The following is a 19,762-nucleotide window of genomic DNA, read 5'->3' on the forward strand; positions in this document are numbered from 1 at the left end:
AATCGATCTAAATTTTATTTTGAAATGCCCAACAATTCTATCAAGGCTTTAACTGGCTACAACGGCCATTTGCATTGAAACTGTAGTGTGTGTTGTGTCGAAATTAATTGTTGACATGAGAAAATCAATAATTATGTTTAGTGGATTTTTAATTTGAAACATTTAAACAAAACTATTTTGTTTCGAGTCATTTAAAAAACTTGAATTTATACTATATATTCTAAATAATGATGGGAATGTACCATTGTGTGTCGTAACAGCTCTGCCACGGCAGAAATTTACACAATTGGTGAGTTTTGTGAGACGAAGTACACTAGGGTTATTGTGTTGTTTGTATTTACCTTCGTCATCTTGTCAGTGGGAATCACGTTGGTGTAGAGTCCAGCAATTAAACAGAGAGAGCGTTTGCTTGTGTTGTAATGAATTCATGGATGTGAAAAATGAGCTACAGCCACTTGTCGGTGAGAGAGTAGCTTTGTATGAAAACGCACATTCTAAGGAAATGGCCTGCCATACAAGTCCAGTCAGTGAACTTCGTGATGTGCGCAATTTGTTATGGGGATCCTGTATTAAGGAAGATGTCTTCAGAAGATGGGCGCAAGGATTTCAGTTCAGTAAGTACGAACCCACTGCTCTTGTGCAAAATGAAGGCGGACCGTGCGCTGTTATAGCGCCTGTTCAAGCATTTATACTTAAGTCGATACTCTCCAAACAGTTGGGTAACAACTGGAGAGATGCTGACACAGAGTCATGTAACAGGCATTTAGTTCAAGCTGTTTGCGATATCCTCGGTCAAGTCAATGCTTACACAAAGGGAAAAATTTTCATTGCTACAATGAATGAAAACCCCTCTAACAAACCCTCTGAGTGCAGCGATGGTTCACAATCACCAGTAGTAGTGGATTCAATAGAAAATCCAATTAAACCTGAAGCATTGGATTGCGAGAATTTTCACGCACGTCTGAAACTGATTTCATTTGCTAGTATGGGTGATGTGAGAACATTTTACACTCAGAGGATCAGCATTTTGAGAGATAAGTATGGTGTTTTACATCTCCTTTACTCGGTGCTGTGTACCAAAGGTTTACAGCAGATCCGCAGCGAAATGAACGAACCCGAGGAGTCATTGATCGACGAAACATACGGCCACGCAAGCCAGAGCTTGATCAATCTGATGCTGACGGGTCGAGCCGTGAGCTACGTGTGGAACCACGACAGGGACATTGACGGTCTGAGGCTGAGAGGCGTGGACCAGCAGGCAGAAGTGGGTTTCCTCACGCTTCTCGAACATTTCCGATACTGCGAGGTGGGGTCGTTCCTCAAGAACCCGAAGAACCCGGTGTGGCTGCTGGCCAGCGAGACGCACCTCACGGTGCTGTTCTCGCCGGACAAGCGCCTGGCGAGCGCAGAGACGCCCACCCAGGTCGCCTGCCGCGTGTTCAAGAGCTTCGACCCGGAGGGCAACAACTTCATCGCGGCTCCGCTACTGCAGGACGTGCTGAGGACGCTGGACCTCGTCTCGGACAAGGAGTACGTGGACATCATGGTGAAGAAGCTGGACCCAGAGAGTCTAGGCATCATCCTGCTGAGTGCGTTCCTCGACGAGTTCTTTCCCGAGGAGAAGCTGTCGACCCCGGACACTTTCGCGCTGCTGCATTACAACGGCCTGCCGCAGTCGTGCCCCGGCGGCCAGGTGGTGTATCGCGAGGGCAGCGCCGTGCTGCTCGAGACGGACGTTCTCAGCGTGCTGAGCAGCGACGCGATGCTCACTTGTCTGCAGACCAAGTGGCCGAGCATAGAAGTGCAGTGGCTGTCGGGCGGCCCTCCTTCCCTCAACTGATCCCCCTGTCCCTCACTACCATGCACGTTCTGTCAAACCATTTGAGCCTAAAGCCGCATAGTACTAAAATTATTTTAGCACGTTTTTTCGACTGCGAGTACGTATATCGTAATGCCGTATATGCTGTTTTAATGTGTGTGATTGTTTATAGCCATTGTATGGTTGTAATCGTAATGATGTCTTTATTGCTCGCTTCGTATTGCCAGATGTAGTTGCTCTATTGACGTTCAAAATATTTATTGAAAAAAAAAAAAAAAATCATTTGTTTTGGTTTGGTGTAGCCAAGAATGTATCTGTCTGGAGTATTACTAAATGATGAATTGTTATGTGAACCGAAATTTTCCAGAATTACTTCATTCTTCTATGCGTCAATACGAGTGCTTTATTTGTTTCCTGGAAAAGGTGTGTAACTGGTATACCTTTATTCAATTTTGTAACAGAAATAAAAATATTGTTGAATTGTGAAAGCTTAACTTATTTTTACCTGTCTTTTACTTCTGATTTCCCACGAATGGTTGTGTAATTATTACAGAGAGACATATTTAGGGTACCGTATCTATTGAGTTTATTAACCTGTCATTGGTCACACATTAGTATTTTTCTCTTTTAAAAAAGTTTTAAGGAAGTTTTGTGGTTGTTGAATTTGCTCTGGATCGTGGGTATCGAATATTTGTATGAAATGTTTTGTTTATTTTAGTTTATTTCACCTAGTAGGTAAAGAACTCGTTCCCGATAAAATCATTTTTGAGTGCATAAAAGAATATCTATTGGCAACTTGTTATAGGTACTGTATATATTTTGTTCCCTAAAATTATTTTATAGTACATTAACAGAACATGAGTGTTAAAAAATTACAAAACCTATCCTATCACCTTTAGAATTATACCTAAGTAATGTTTTAAGCCCTTGAAAAAAAAATTAAAATCATGCAAAAATAGTTAGGTATTTATAAGTATGGATTTTTAACCACAGAAAACAAACAGATTTAATTTAGGGAAATATGCTTCAGCACCACTGAGGGAAAAAAAAAAAAAAAAAAACATTAACTAAACTGAATGAACAGAGTCACAGTGATAATATTCATATCCATCTCCTCTGGTTTTACAAACGTGATTGGTCGCGTGATGAGAGAGTTCTCGACAGAGACCTGTCCTAAGATCTACAGTGCATCATTCATTGCAACCAATTTGGGTGGTGTTCAGTGAAAGTTGAAACTCGAAGACGAAAGGACAAGGCTGCTCCAACCCGTCTTCAAAACTAATACCATTTTATTTTTTAGTGTGAGACATGCTCGTAGCACGACCAATGATGGATTAATTTGTATAGGTACCTAACTTTTCTTCTTTTGTGTGAACCAAACCTTTCTTCCCATGTAACATTGTTGTAAAATACGATGTTAGATTTATTAAAGTTAGTAAAGGGTTAAGCTTTCTAAAATGGTAGTTTCCTGGAAATTATTTTTATTCATATTTCATACAATACGGTACGTTTGTTTGCATTACAGTGGCACATAACCCAGTGTTGCTAAAGGAAAAGTTTTTGTTTAAGATTAAAAATGTTCCAGAAAGACAAATTGAAATATAGTTGATTGCAAAATATGAGTAGTAATAATTATTGTTTTATGAAATGGTTACTTGAAAATATTTGGAATTGATGTTGGGGCTCTTCCTTTGCGGCTTTGGCGTTTACGCAATGAAAGTTTTTGAATACCTCGTGTGCTCTAAGAATTTGTAAAGAGGGGCAGGATTATGTAAATGAAGAAATTGTTGGCCAATGGGATAACCTCACTATGGGGGATGAATTTCAGTACACAAAGAAATAATTATATTTAAGCTTTGGTTGAGTTACACAGGAGCATTGCTAACCTAGCCTAGTCTGATGAATCATGAGTAAGCTACTCAGATGTATGGTAGAATTTGATTCAATCTCCAATTTTCAAAAATATGAAATTTCTTCATGACATGCATTACAATTAAATAATTGATGTAAATGCAAACATTGAAAATTATCCTTATACATATCTTTACTGTTCGCAATATTCACAATAAATAAATAAAATTACAAAATGCACACGAATCACAAGTGAAATTAAAGAGATAACATTTTCTGTATGTCTGCGAAGAATGATAAATATTTTGCTGCTGTTTTATCAAAATAAACAATTTTTTTTTTTTGCTACTAAGAAGCTATATTTCTCTTAGAGGTAACATTTTTTTTTTGTTTCCCATTTCGGACAGGTTTATGTACGAATCACGTTCGGCTATCTACAAAATGTTGAAAGACGAGGCTTGCAAGGACCGGCAGATCTGTCGCTTCCCGCCGCCGTATCGTTCGGACGCCACGCCGTACTCGCAGCGAGACTTCGCGAGGGCAGTGCGCGACGCGTGCTCCGGAAGCCTCCCCGTCGTGGCGGGCCTCAAGATCTCGAAGGCGGTGTTTCTGGGCGATGTCGGTGTGGGGAAAACTTGCCTTATCAACAGGTAATCACTTTGGTCAGCTGGTTGTGTGCAGAGTTGTTTCAAGTGTTCAAAGACGTGATGTAGGCTTTTGGACATACGCCATTGCTACGCTCATGTATGTCTGTAGAAGAAAACTACAAAAAACACAAATGACAAAAAGCAGTAGTAGTAGCTTTCTTCTACAGACATACATGAGCATAGCAATGGCGTATGTCCAAAAGCCTACATCAAGTCATGCACTCCCATTGCACAAATCTTTCAAAGATAATGTTCAAAGACGTCTTCGCTGGAATTCTTGTGAACATTATTCCTGTTGTAAGCAGCTGTACAAGTGCTGGCGTTAATAACCGTTGTAAGTTCTGCAGGGGAAAAAGAAAAAAAAATTGTCCTAAACATCCTTCAGTGGAAAGAATGGTAAGGGGAGGATTGCTCACATTCTCCGATTTCTTTTGTAACCTGAGAGGTAAGCATTTGAAGAGTACCATTAGTATATGTGCACAACCTGTTACTAATGAGAGATTTTTGAAATCTTTGAGCCTGTTTTGTATTTATTTATGTATTTTGTGGGCATCTTGGAAGTGAACATGCTCAATCAGTGGGGTGGATCAGACCATGTTGTTTCACTAAAGTTGCATCGGAGAAGCCACACAGCTACATACCAAGTGGAGTGAAGTCCGTAATGACTTTTATACGATTCGCACATCTTCAAAGTGTAGTGTACACACACACACACACACACACACACACACACACACATACATATATATATAGACACACACACATCATATAGTTCATTCTTGTTATCTAACATCTAGTTCATTCTTCATCTTACACTAGCAACATTTCATATATTGAGAATGTCACTAAGTGTTGCTCCCTCTTCCCCCCCCTCTCCCCCCAAAAAAAAATTAAACTTTCTTTGAATGGTTCTTGCATTGAGGAAGATAGATTCAAAATATTATTTTGGAAATACACAATTGCCGGTTACGCTGTATGTCATTAGAAACCTCAATAATGGGCAAAAGGGATGATTATACCAAAAAGATAAGCATGCAAGTGCTCAAAGAACAAGCCAAAATCAGCTAGCTAGTGTCAGAAGATTTCATGGAAGGAATTAATCAAAAAAATTATAACATTACAGATGGCCGGCGAGACAGTAGCAACATGGACATTAAATAAAGACAAAACATGACCTGGGACAACACACAATGATACTAAACAGATAATGTGGAAAACACGACAACACAGGGGAGCACAAACAAAACCCATCGATGTGACAAAACAACACGATAGCACAGACATAAGGCGCGATGTTTCGGGATTTGAGATCTCGTCCCATCCTCATGCACAAACAGACTGATAAGAGGACACTGGAAAACAGGTGGTATGCATACCTTCGACCCTCTCTTCTTGTGCGGTCAAAGTCAGACGAGCGGTCCTCTGATTGGCCGTGCACCTGAGAGCTCATGTTATTGGCTGGTGTCTTGGTGCGAGTTAGTTAGTTTTAGTTTTAACTAAAGGTATCCACATATTTTTTAATTCAATAGTGACTGATAACATTGGTATTGCTGACAATAATTACTGATTATTTTAGTTTCCTTTGTTTTTTGGGTTTTTTCCCCAGAGTATTTTATGACTGTGGTCCCAGGCATGTGAGGCCAGTCTAGATTTTTGAGTTTCACCCTTCTTTATATTGTTTTTTTTTAATGCGTGTGGAAAGGGCTCTGCCAGTTTCTCTGATGTATGTTGATGTGCATTCACAGGGGATCTGATAAACACAGTTCTGACACTGAAACATGTCTGTGGATGGTTTTACTCTGGGTGATCATGCATTTAATCGTGAAATTTGACTTGAAAACTGTTCTTAGACAGTGTTTGTTTCCCAGTTGTCTTATTTTTTTTCCAGAAAACCACAGATGTAGAGGATAACCACTCTACCACTTGGTTTTTCGGCAGATTTTTCATCCTTTTTGTCCGTTATTGACGTTCCTTATGTCATACAGTGTTACCAGAATTGACGTATGTCCAAAATAATACCTTGAATCAAGGAGACTACTTTTAATGACTGTTTATTCACAGTTTTGTGCAATTAAGCAATTTGGAGCACTAGTTTTGTCAGTATTTACTCTTGTGCTGATAGAGAAAGTTTAACAACATGATCCCTCTCACTTTAATCAGATTGTGGGTACAGCAGTTTAATCCCAAACATTACAAAGGATAACAGAAAGTTTTGTTCCTGTTGAATTTTCTCTTGATCATGGGTAGCGAATATTTGTATGAAGTGTTTTGTTAGTTTAGTTTATTTCACCTAGCAGGTAAAGAACTCGTTCACGATTAAAGAAAGTTAACATTCTATAGGGGCAATATAACATTATGAACTGGCAATATCGAATATGTTGCAGTTCTAACAGTCGCCAAGCTTTAAGAAATCCTGTGTAGAATTTGCACTCTTATTCCAGGCAAACACGGGTACTTTTCACAATGTATTTCTCCTTTGCGTACCCAAACATGCTGGTCAGTGATTGGCGTGGAAGTTGGCCGGCATTTCACTTGAAGGCATCTTTCTCGCTAATGTACCACATCCAGATGGCGGTCAGCAGCAACACTGCTCTTAAACTGTGTAGCAAACACAGCCGAGGGGGGGGGGGGGGTACACCACCCTGATTGGACCTCGGATGTTATCCAAGGATTGAGGGGCCTATTGGCATTGTGAGGTGACATCATCTGATAAAACTATGGCGTCAGCTGGATTCTGGGCACTCTGGACTTTTCTCCTGCACCTAGCACGGTTCTTAACTCCAGATGCACCTCTGTCAAGGGTTGTAAATGTCCATTATCGTAGGATATCATGGGGGTACCAAGTGGACCCCAATGCAGTGGGGCAGCACCAGTGACACTTCTACATGAAGGGCCTTCGAAGCCAGGCATAATAATATATTAATTACATACATATCCATTATTTTGAATATGGGGGGAAATATGGAAAGCATAATTTTTTTTTTACAGTAATTCATGTATAGCATCATACAAGGGTTAGTAGCTAAGTAGTGTTTGTGAGACGCCGTGATGAATGCAGCATTGCTGGCGCATGTACTGAAGTACCGCCTCCGAGCTCAAGACGGCACCGGTGCGCAGTCTTCCCGTCGTGCAGCATAGCACACAACTAGGAGGCTTAGAACGATGACCACCATATGGCACAATGTGGTGTGATGTCCGTTCCAATGGTGTCCAGATTCAGTACTGTAGTTTTCTTACCTGTAATACCTTAAATCCTCTAGCACCATCAAATCTTTAGTATTTTAGTATTTGCAAGATATGATTTTTGGAGGGTTTTTTTTTTTTTTTTTTTTTTAAAGTGATTATTTAGATCTAGATTTGGTTTTGAGGGATAAATTAAAGATACTCTTTGTGATTCAAGATTTTGGATTCAAGAAAATTGGTATTTGAGCAATTACTGTTTCATATTTAATATTTGTTTTAGTCACTTCTCATACCCAAAGAATACATTTTAGAACACTGAAACATAACTATCATTCTGTCTTATTAATTTTCTTAGCTTTAATTTGTAAATTTATTCCACACTGATATCTTGATCAGCTTTTAAAATGCTCACAATATGAGGTTTGTCATGCTATTTAGTGGCTCAGATAGGCATGTTCATTTAGTGGGAATTATTCCCACCTCCTCCCAGCCCCAAACTCTCGGTTTACCGCCTCAGAAGTAAACATTGCCATTTCATTGTGTGTGAGAAAAGATGTTATTCTCACAAAAAACTTGCATTTTTTCGTTATTAATTCCTTTGGCATTGTGTTGACACATCTAGTAATAATAATTAGGAACACGATTATATGGTGAGTTGCGATAAAGCAAAAATACCACAGAAAAGCGTCTCAGTATATAAAACACTGAAATTGAAGTTACTACACCACAATAGCACAGAACTGCAATCAAAATAATGAAACTGATAGCCATTTGAATCAAAACTGAACTCTAATGACAAACATGTAATCTTTTTAATATTAAATTTGATGAAGTTAATTAATTTAGCACGAAGTTTAATTTACATTTTATTTATTGTCACATTGTCACATGCCCACCAACAGCCGAAGGCTTCAGCAGTGGGCACGACACTAAAAAAAGACAAATACAGTGTCGCAGCAAGTGTGTGGACAGCCCCCTCTGTTGCCACCAAGAGCGGACAGCCCTGCCTGAGGGAGGGGGGACCACCCCTGGCCAGCACACGTGAGCACACTTGCAGCAACTGAACAGGACAAGATAATTACAGACATATACAACAACAACAATAATAATAACAGAAAGGCTACAAAAATAAACTAGAAAAACATAAATTTAAATTCACATGTAATTTATCATAGGGATTGAATAATATAAAAATTTGGTTTTCTGTAAAATCGGTTTACGGACGATAGTTTAACGTGACAACATCATAACAAAACATTGATGAAATGATTGCATACTTTTATGAATAAAATTGAATCATTTTTATTGAATTATCACTATTTTGTATGGATACAAAGAAGGAGTGAAATGAAATCTACAATTTAATTGATAAATTTACTTTTATTTGCACTCATTAATTCAAATATTTTTACTACTTTATATATTTATTTTTTTATTTTTTTGACGTGACGTCTAATAAATCGATGAACGCCGGCTGCATGCACGAAAAAGTGTCCTGTAATGCACATTGTCCCGTTACGCTGTGTCCAGTTACGCTCATTGTACGCTTGCGCCGCATCTATCTCTCTACCACTCAATTGGAACAACCATCGATTTGACTTTTTCGAGACACATTAAACTTGAAACACTCCCATTTGTTTCCTTTAATATCATCGTCCTATCCTAAACAGAATAACACAGTTTGGAAGAAGTTAAATAGCAAACATGTACAAAAGTTATAGTTAAAATAATCTCTTCGTTAAAGTATTAAACATATTTGAATTAATGAGCACAAATAAAAGTAAATTTATCAATTAAATTGTAGATTTCATTTCACTCCTTCTTTGTATCCATACAAAATAGTGATAATTCAATAAAAATGATTCAATTTTATTCATAAAAGTATGCAATCATTTCATCAATGTTTTATTATGACGTTGTCACGTTAAACTATCGTCCGTAAACCGACTTTACAGACAACCAATTTTTATATTATTTTTAAGATGCGCGTGCATCACTAACACAAAATTAACAGTTTGAAGCTGCTCGCTAAACCGCTCATTAAGTCTAGAAAAAAAGCTACCAACAAAATAGAAATAGAACCTCTATTAGTCGCGCATGTTGGCACGCTCGTCGCCTCTGATCACTGTTTTCATATTTATAATATTTATCCACATGTTTTTAGTTTCTACATTCACAACATGTATTTTAGTTTCATACAAGTGTGAATTATATATATGCTAATAAATTATATTCAGTAGTGATTTAAATTGAATATTTTGATTAATATTATTTACTATTCATAAATATCAGTAAAAAAAAAATTGTGCTTATATACTTTTTCAAGTGCTCCAATATAATTGAGGTATGTATTATTTATTGATACAAATTCAAATATTATTATTTAGATAATTAATACTGAATATTATTAAATTATTAATGTTAAATATTTATTATTGTTTATTTAATATTTACAAAATAAAGAAATAAATTTAATAAAACATTTAATTAAAAATTTGTAATAAAAATTAAAATTTAACATCAAATTATAATATTAATTCTTAATATTTATTATTAAATTGAATAAATAAAAAAATATTTATAAAAATAATTGAACAAATTTAATGATAACCATTTTCGATAAAAATTAAAAGTGAATATTAAATTAAGAAAATAATAAAATTTAAAAACTGAATAAACTTAAATTAAATTTTTGAATTTATTATTAAATTTATTTATTTTCTTTTAAAATATTAAATAATCAATAATAAATATTTAAAATCAAGAATCTTATAATATTTAGTACAAATTATGTCATATATTATTATTCTCTAAATTTTATGTATTTAATTTTTCAATTTTAAACCTATTTTTATTGACTGTGTTGACTATCTTTTTCCAGCCCTTTTATTATTTTATTGCAATTAATTATTTGCATGTAATTAAAAACTATGTTTTAATGATGCCAAAGAAGTATAACTTCTCACGCACGTACGTAAGTACAATCACCTTTTTTTTTTTTATTCTTTCCCTTATATTTTTAACCCCTGGCAGCAATGGTTCGTCTAATCAAAAATTATTTCAGACAAAAGTTTTAGATAAAAATTATAAGATTAATACACACACTGTATGAATTTGATGTGCCTACGAAGGGAGTTAGATTTTTTTTTTGTCCTCCAACCCTTGTTTTATTAACTCCTTGCAGCTATAATTGGTTGTTCCAAAAACGTATTCCGACAAAAGATTTTGATATTCCTCTACAAATTGTAATACGTTCAAAAGGATGTAATATTTTCAACATTATAGGAGTTAACAGTGATTTTTCTGTTTTTCAAAAAGCCTTCCCCATTTCTACCCATTTGGTCAGATATTGCCCATTAACAACTCAACCGAGATTTTCCAGTACTAGATTTTATGTATCAGTATGGAATTTTTTTTATGAAATAATTGCAACTGAAATTATGTTCACAAAATTGTGATTATATATATAATACCTATATAACTTTAGTTGACAATAGTTTTGGGGTCTATGGACCATGAAACTAAAACCTATATAAAAATTTTCTGAATGTTGTTCCATGGTAACAGCTACATTAGGTAGCATTGCTTTGTTATCTACCTAAAAGCAGGGGTGATAAAGTACCTCCCTGAGGAACACCAGAACTAGCACTGAATAATGAGTACCTACATAAAATTATCTATTTTTGAGATACCTGGAAAACCAGTGTACAAATTAATCACATAAACCATAATTAGATAACTTGTCAAGTAGCAATGAATGATTAACAGTATAAAAGGCCCTTGCTATATTGAAATAACAGGTGTCAGCCTGTCCCCTCTTTGTTGCTGCGTCATAGATAGGATGAAGAAAAGTAATTAGATAAGTGGATGTGGACATACCAGAAATGAAACCAAGTTGATTACAAGTTAGTTAATTCCTAAATTGGAAGTTAGGAATTTTGAATAAATTTTTTTCAAAATTTTTAGAAAAACCATTATGTAAAGTAATTTGTCAGTAATTTGAAACATTTAGTTTGGTTTCATTTTTGTGAATAGGGATCATCTTGGATATTTTCCATTTGCTGGGGTAAACTTGCGAATTGAAACTAGAGTTTAAGATACATTACAAAAGTGATGCTACTATATGGGCGCAACATTGCAAAAACTGTTAGCTCAGTAGTGTTTGTGTTGCATCTGTCTAAACTGGGGTAAGAATGTTGGTAGTCGTTTGCATTCCTTAAAATGTTTCAGATTTTGTCACCAAGTGTTTGACAGCAACTACAAAGCAACTATCGGCGTGGACTTTGAAGTGGAGCGGTTCGATGTGCTGCAAGTGCCCTATAACCTGCAGATGTGAGTGTACCCAGTTGACGGGTGTCGACCGCAAGAAGTGTGAGGGTTTGGGTCACAATTCTGGGGGAATGACTTCCTTAGTTTGATGCAGGGTTCGGAAAAAAACCAGGTTTTTTAAAAAACCTGTTTATGCTTATATATATATATATATATATATATATATATATATATATATATATATATATATATATATAGAGAGAGAGAGAGAGAGAGAGAGAGAGAGAGAGAGAGAGAGAGAGAGAGAGAGAGAGAGAGAGAGAGAGAGAGAGAGAGAGAGAGAGAGAGAGAGAGAGAGAGAGAGAGAGAGAGGTTAAAACCAGATTATATTATTATGTTAGTGTTCAAAAGAAAGCCATACAATATCCCACTTTCTGCCACTCATGTTGAACCAGACAAGTTGTAACATTAAAGAACTGAAGTCCCGAAACTGCACATCTGAGTGGGACTTAACCACAGAAAGGGTGTTTCCCCACAGGAGGATGATTCTCCATAGAATGGGTGTTTCCCACAGAATGGGGATTTACAGGACAGTCTGTGATTTCCCACCGAAAAGGAATTTTATATAATATTTTTAATTTTAGAGAACTATTTAGTGGGGTATGATTTTTAACTTATTCAGATAATTTAAATGATATTATATTGATTAATATATAATTGTTTTATTCTAGTGAATCACAAGAAAGATTAATGATAATATTTTTTTTGTTATTAGAATGGAATTATACTTATTTTAAAAATGAAGATATTACTTAAAAATACATTATTCAAAAAAAGTTTTTTTTTATAATAACCACTTAGTTTAAACCATGATGTAAACCATGTTTTAAACCATTGTAGTCAGCAAAAACATAGTTTGTTACGTTGTAATTCATAGCTTAACAATCTGGCCTAGCTCTAGACCATGCTGTAACGCAGTTTGTTTGTTAAAGGCCAATTCACACACCTCTCACATATTTAATTGAAACTGCACTGTTGTTAGATGTGTGAGTAACATCGCAGAAGAAGGCACGGAGAACGCTGTTGCGTCAGGGGGGGTGGGGGGAGGGTTGTGTTGGCTGTGTTCGGAGCGAAGCGTGTCGTTGCAGATGGGACACGGCCGGCCAGGAGCGGTTCAAGAGCATCGCGGCGTCGTACTACCGGGGCGCGCACGGTAAGTGGAGTATGCCACGAGTTATCCTCTCTTCCCCTCGTCGCTCTCCTGGTGGAAGGCAGGTACAGGGACGACTCCAGGCCAGTGGAAGCCCCCCCCCCCATTTTTTTTCCCTCCTTGCCAGTTCTTTTATTTTTTTTATTTTTTGTTTGTCTAGTGTTCTGTTAAATATATGATCATTAACGGAAAAAGGAAAATTACATTTTCATCATCTTGTAACATTAATTACGTATCAGAAAAATAAAGGGGGGGTTGTCTGTAAAGTCGGTTTACGGACGATAATTTTACGTGATAACTTCATAAGAACACATTGATGAAAAATTGCATACTTTTTTTTTAATTTTCAAATATTATTTACAGTTTTTTGCAAAATTTAATTTTAAATAATTTGTTTAAATATAATCACGAACAATTAGTTAAAAAAAGCCCGCCTTTACCTGTTTGTATATTATAGAAGATTTTCTCGCACGGTGGTTGGCTAGTTCTTGCATGCTCGGCTCAGGTGGAACGTGACAATGAGTCATGCTTTTTTTGTGCGTGCAGCCGGAGTTCATCGATTTATAAGATGTTATCACGTCAAAAAATTCAAAGATTTTATTATCATGTATAATGACTTGATTGTAGCCGAAATCGTAAGAATTTATAAAACTTACCTGAGGATATTTCATCAGGAAAGAATATCAAAATATCCTAAAATAAATTAGCAAAACCATCGTCGAAATTTAAGTTGCAGGTTTGGTTAATAATGTTGTTTAAAAGAGTAAATTTTTCCAATTTTCTGGAGGAGGGTCTCCGTGAAAGGCCGCTACTGGGCAGATGGGCCTCGTTCATGAAGTACGTGACGGGGAGGGCAGTACCGACCTCGAGAGGCAGGTTACTGACTGCAATACCAACTGTCAGGCTTCATCTAATGTAACACAGATCACCAAACAGCAAGCAGAACAACAGAGCCCCTCGAGAAATGGACCGAGCGTCCTTAATTTATAAATTGAAAATCAAAAGAGCAGCGTTCCAAAAAACTTGATTCTGAGGAAGTCTAGGAAAATGTATACAACTAGGCATAGCACTTACTACATTTTGGTGAAAATATCAATTTGATATCAAGTTTTCAATTACAAAAATACTTGCGTACTTGTTTTTTTTTTTTTTTTAAATTTTGTTAATAATAGAATTAAAAATAAAAATTTTTAAATTATGTTTTATTTAACATTTGATTCCCGACATTTAAATGTTTCGATATCAGCTGTAGTTGGTGTGATTGCGAGGTTATCGTGTAACGGATGGAGCGTCACCGAGCTGTGTGAATGAACGTGCACATGCCGTGCCAGAGGTATGTGGGGGACGTGCCGCCGTGCGGTTGCAGTGGTGGCGGTGGTGTTTGACCTGACGAGCACGGCGACCCTGGCGCACTGCGCCCAGTGGCTGCGAGAGGCCCTGGAGGTGAACAGAGGCGACCCTCGTGTCTTCCTGGTCGGCACCAAGCGCGACCTCCTGGTGAGTCCAGTTCCGGGGCAGCGGCTCTGCGGCCGGCAAAACCAATAGAATCTGTCGCTGATTTAGTTGGTTTGAAGTGAAACGTCCTTGCTGAAAGGGGGCTACAATTTTTGAGCATTACGAAAATTCCTATCGCATGAGAAGCGTAGTCAGGTATGGGGGGGGGGGACCGGGAGAAGAGGGAAATAGTTATGTTCGTGTTGGGTATACTGGAAGAAGAGGAGTTGGCAGGGGAGAGGCAGAAAGGATGCAACGTTCTTGCAGACTTGCATACTTTCATACTTGCATAATTGCACACCTACATACTGGCACACTTACATATTTGCACACTTGTATACATGCACATGTGCAGGCTTGCACATGTATATATGTACTTGCAAACTTACACACTTACATATTCGCATAATTTCATACCCACATACTTACACACTCGCATACTTTCACACTTGCATAATTGTGCAACAGCATAATTTAGTGCTCGCATACTTGCTTATAATTTCTTTTTACTGTGACCTCGCAAAAAAAAATATGTTTCCTATACCTGATAATATAATAAGCAAGAAGTTTCACTTCTGTAATGCATGGACTCCATGCACAGGTTAATTCCCTAATCAAAAGTGGGTGTGAGTAATGTGGCCGATTTTAAAATCTAATAATATGTACTTAAGTTTATTCATTAATTATTTTTTTTTTGCTATACATATTTATGAAACTAGCTTTGTTATACCAAAACGTTAGAAGCAGTGTGTGTAGACACACACTTCTGTCACAGGTGGACTCCACACACATTTTTTTTTATATACTTGTGTTCACCCTAATAGTAGGACAAAAATTATAGTAATTCTATAGCTAATAAAATTCATTGGAAACCATACAAGTTAATGCACTATTTTCAGATCATGTTTACAGTTTTGGCCATGGTAACTTCTAGACCTTGATATTTATTTATATATATATATATGTGTGTGTATATATATGTATATGTTTTTTTGTGGGGTTTGAAAAACTGTACATTAGGTAGGGACTGGAAAAATTTTCGGGTTCCATGACCTCTAGGATGAACTTTTTAGTTCTACGTACACTCGGTCAAATGCCACCCTCTCATTGGCTGCCGTCTTGTGAAGGTGTCCCAACATAGCTGCCTGTGATTCGATACAGCTACGTTCGAGTGTTTCTCACTGGCACCGGAGTCATCCGGGTGAGTTGTGAGCCAATAGCAGAGGCAGCACTAAGGTATAACTATTTGAATTTCAGGCTGTCGTGAAATGAATCCGCGAATTTTTCCGGTCTCTAACATTAGGTGATGGGGTAATGGGGAGGTGGCCCGCAGGCGGCTGCGAGAGTAGCGGGGGTGTTGTCGGCAGTCGGCGGCGGGGATGGCGGAGGCGGAGAGCAACGCAGTGGGCGTGGCCGCCCGCCTGGGGGCGGAGCTCTGGGCCGTGTCCTCCAAGACGGGGGAGAACGTGGCGGAGATGTTCTCCCGGATGGCGGCCCTGTCGTTCGACGCCTCCGTGCGCAAGGAGCAGGAGGCGGGGAACGGCTCTGTGCTCACCGTGGGCTCGGACCTGGTCTGTGAGTACACGCGCTTCAACTTTATACAACGTAATTGTAACGTATAGTGCACAACTGTTTTTTATATGATATTAAAATTCTGCCGAGAAAATGGGTTGAAGCCTTGAGAACAAGTACAAAAGCCTTTGGAAGTGTTTCCGCGGTGAAACGTTTGAAGAGCGTCCTTGAATAAGTTAAATGTGGGGTACCAGAATACTGCGACCGGCTAAAGAGAAAGGCCGCGTTGTGGTGTGATTGCAGCCCTGAAGAGAGCGGGCGGGACAGCCTGCAAGCAGAGGCAGAAGTGCGGCGGCTGTGCAAAGTGAACGAGGTGCAGCTTTACCTGTGGCTCCGGTGTGCTGCCATCTACTTTATTTCTACTCCTCGCACAAATGGTGGTAGCTGCACGGACATTAAAATTTTAAACAAAAATCACATATCGTAGGTGTAGATGTACTAAATTTTTTCTAGTCATTATTTAAGGAAAAAAAATTGTAGCTGCACCTGTAACACTTAATTATTTTTTTTTACCTTTAAGGGTCGGAACTTTTACACTCGTGTCATATTTTTGCGACACCACTTTCATTAGTTATTTCTAACCTGAGTGCCTTGGCTGTGTATGCTGTGCAATTCACAGAAATACACCATCGTTTTTAATTCATTGTAACTTGAAATGGGACTTTTCTAAATAATTCTCTGGGGATTTATTTCCCACCAGTTACAAACGCTAGCATTTGTCCCCTGGCAAATGTCAATGTTCAAAATTGATGGTAATATCATATCCAAGCTGTGATTAAGTTTAGGGCTAATGCATTTCAGTGACTGTTGCGAGTCTGCAAACATGTAGAGGCATGTTAGAATGTTGTTCCACACTTCAATGGATTTTTTTTTTTTTTGTAATAAATGGCATAATATTGTACCATAAATAATTCTGCCTTCATGTCACCAATGGGAAAATCTCGAACATAATTTCTGGTGCTTCTCATAGTTACAAATTAAATATACAATTGTTTTTTAAGAACTTTAAACTGTTAGTGGTTCTAAACATCAAACATGTCAGTAATAAAAATTCAGGTTACAAATGAAATAGCATACCAAAACACAATTTAAATACCACCTACATAATTAAATAAAAAAATTATTTTGATACTCTCCCGTTACTAAAGTTCTATTTTGTTACTGTTTGAATTATAAGTGAATATTTACTATTAATCATCAAAAAGAAAATTTTCCTTTAGTGAAAATAAGTAGTTACTACAGTTTAAAACTAAGATTAATGATACATTTCAGATCTTTAAAAATATTTGGTAAGTTAACTTAATAACCAACCAGAGAAGTCACATATAGTGTAAAATTTTTAAAGCTGAGTTCAGACTGTGTGAAGAAAGGACTATAATCTATTTTTCTGTTGTGATTCAGTTCGTACAATTAAATTATTTTAACGTTAGTAAAAAACTTAAATTATTTGTATTTATTGACAAGAGAGTTGGCTTCAAGAAAAAATTAATGCTTTGAGAAAATTTGTGGTTCAGAATTTAGTTAAATGTTATTGAATGATAAAAAACAAAATAAAAATTTAGTATAGGTTACGTGAACGGGTTACAGTGAGTGTAATTCCTTAGTAAATATTTTGGTTGCATTGAGTGACATGAGATTTTAGAATTGTTGACATATCAATAAGTTTCTAATCTGAACTGTACTATTATGAAACTGTATATTCAGTTAACATCATTTATTTCTGTTTGGTTTTAAATATTAATGTTTTATTTGTACATTAAATATTTGAGGTGCATTTTACAAATTTCCAACTTAGATTTGTATTGAATTTGAAAACTCATTCATTGAAACTGATGATTTTAAATTGTTACAAAATCACTAGCAGAAGAAATTGCATAGGTAGGTACCTAACTAATATTCTCAACCATTTGCATGGTTGGTTTTATTGGAACAGTATTTATGTATTTGCCATAGTTTCTGTTCACTTGTCTCAAAAGAAAATGTTCCATTACAAGTTCTGTCACAAAGTGTACTTCTTGTTCTTGCCATTAATAGTAATAGTAATAATAATATGTCTCACATCACATTTGATATGCATGTTATTTGCTGTTGGTTACATTACATAGTTATATACACTAATGTCATTATTTTAGACTTTATAAAAAAAACCTTCATGTTTTTAGTACTAAATTATGTGAATGAACCATGCTTGCCTTAACTGTAATAACTGTCATCCAATCTAGTCGGGCGTTGTGAAAAATGCCTTATTGCCATGTGATATGATGTACTCTTATTGTCTTATATTATATAAGGTGTGCGATGAATTGTTTTTTGTGATCTACGAATTCCTTGTTATTGATGTATGTCAAATTTTAAAGATGTCTATTACATTAATGGTTACATATTAACACTAAACAAACAATGTGATACTGTGAATAATTTTAAGGAGTACAGATGTTAGTCAAAAATTGAATTACTTGCATGTGTTTTTTTTTAGTTTGTTTTAAGTAACTTTTTTTTTGTATTTGAAAAGTGTATCCTTTCTATAAGGTAAGCGTGAGTAATTGTTTATTTTGTTTTTGTGGTTATAGTTGTTCTGAAGAATTAATTTTTGAGTTACAACCACATAGCAGTGTAGCCAGAAGGCGGTGGGGGTCATAACCCTATTTTTTTTTCCTTAATTTTTTTTTTGGCATGGTGTAGCCTTAGCCTACCTAACAACTGGAAAAATATTGTGTATTAATTTGGTAACAGGCTGGGCTTAAAACTCTCAAATAATTACGTAAGTTTGGCAAGACACCTTCTGAAGAATTAGTCTCTTGCGGAGCAGACAAACGCACACGGACACACACACGTTGACAGGAATAGAAGGTGTGGGTGGGGGGAGAAGGGGGCTGAAGCGGGGCGAAGCACATCGGGCTTGGGGTGTAGCCTCGGTCAACGTCAATATAATATCAATAACACATATTTATGATTGCTTTTAGTGAATGCTTTGAAATCCCACAATTTACTGATGTAGTAAAATACTTTTACTTTGTGAGGGTAAAAGGGTTAAAACGTTAAAACCTATTTTTTCCTTGCATGCAGGCAGCTAGTGTAGTACTGCACGCTACAGAGCGCTTGGATTGCGTATACTATAGCAATTTGAAAGTTGGAAAGAAATATGCATTGGTCTTATTTTCTTATTTTACCTCAGATTAGAAAGAATTGTTACCATCTCTTATAAATAAAAAAATGTATTTAGATATTGTCAGTGTGATAAATTTTTGACAAATTCCATTTTAGTGTCACTTAAAAAAATTTTTGTGTGTATGCGACCTGAGTTTTATCAAGCGTCTGTGCTATGTATTTAACTATGCATGCAGCTATGTGATTTTCATATTAATGCCAAAGAGTTGTAGAACCTTGCAACACCATTAATAGGTTTTTATTTTTTACAAATTTTTATTTATTTTATTTGTGACATGTCTATTAACAGCTAAGGTCAGTTAATTTTAGTCATAGGCACAACAAATACAGCTGTAGCACTGGTATAACTAGTATTATGCAAGTTAGGCACTCATTTCAAGCACATCCTCACGTGTGCACAAGATGCACAAGGTTTATGGTAGCACCTCGCTTCGTATGTGTCTGCTGTTGGCGCAGAAGTCAACACACTGGGGGCATGATAGCATAGGTAGTTTAAGAAAAAAGAGCACTTGCCTATCTAAAATTTTAAAATCTTCTATACCTTTGATG

General features: G+C 36.6%; 2 protein-coding genes across 2 annotated transcripts; both read left to right on the top strand.

Moving 5' to 3' along the window:
- The first annotated feature begins 46 nt into the window (after positions 1-46).
- On the top strand, positions 47-18,497 carry LOC134532542 (ras-related protein Rab-34-like). Its single transcript, XM_063369041.1, has 7 exons — positions 47-289; positions 4,078-4,320; positions 11,731-11,832; positions 12,918-12,982; positions 14,346-14,476; positions 15,841-16,048; positions 16,289-18,497. Exons 2-7 carry the CDS (start codon positions 4,082-4,084, stop codon positions 16,351-16,353), a joined length of 810 nt encoding a protein of 269 aa, XP_063225111.1. The 5' UTR covers positions 47-289; positions 4,078-4,081; the 3' UTR covers positions 16,354-18,497.
- LOC134532543 (ubiquitin carboxyl-terminal hydrolase MINDY-3 homolog) lies at positions 283-2,307 on the top strand. Its single transcript, XM_063369042.1, has one exon. The coding sequence runs from the start codon at positions 428-430 to the stop codon at positions 1,838-1,840; it is 1,413 nt and encodes a 470-aa protein (XP_063225112.1). The 5' UTR covers positions 283-427; the 3' UTR covers positions 1,841-2,307.
- Positions 18,498-19,762: the final 1,265 nt, after the last annotated feature.

The sequence above is a fragment of the Bacillus rossius genome, chromosome 6 (genome assembly GCF_032445375.1).
Source record: "Bacillus rossius redtenbacheri isolate Brsri chromosome 6, Brsri_v3, whole genome shotgun sequence".
NCBI lineage: Eukaryota > Metazoa > Arthropoda > Insecta > Phasmatodea > Bacillidae > Bacillus > Bacillus rossius.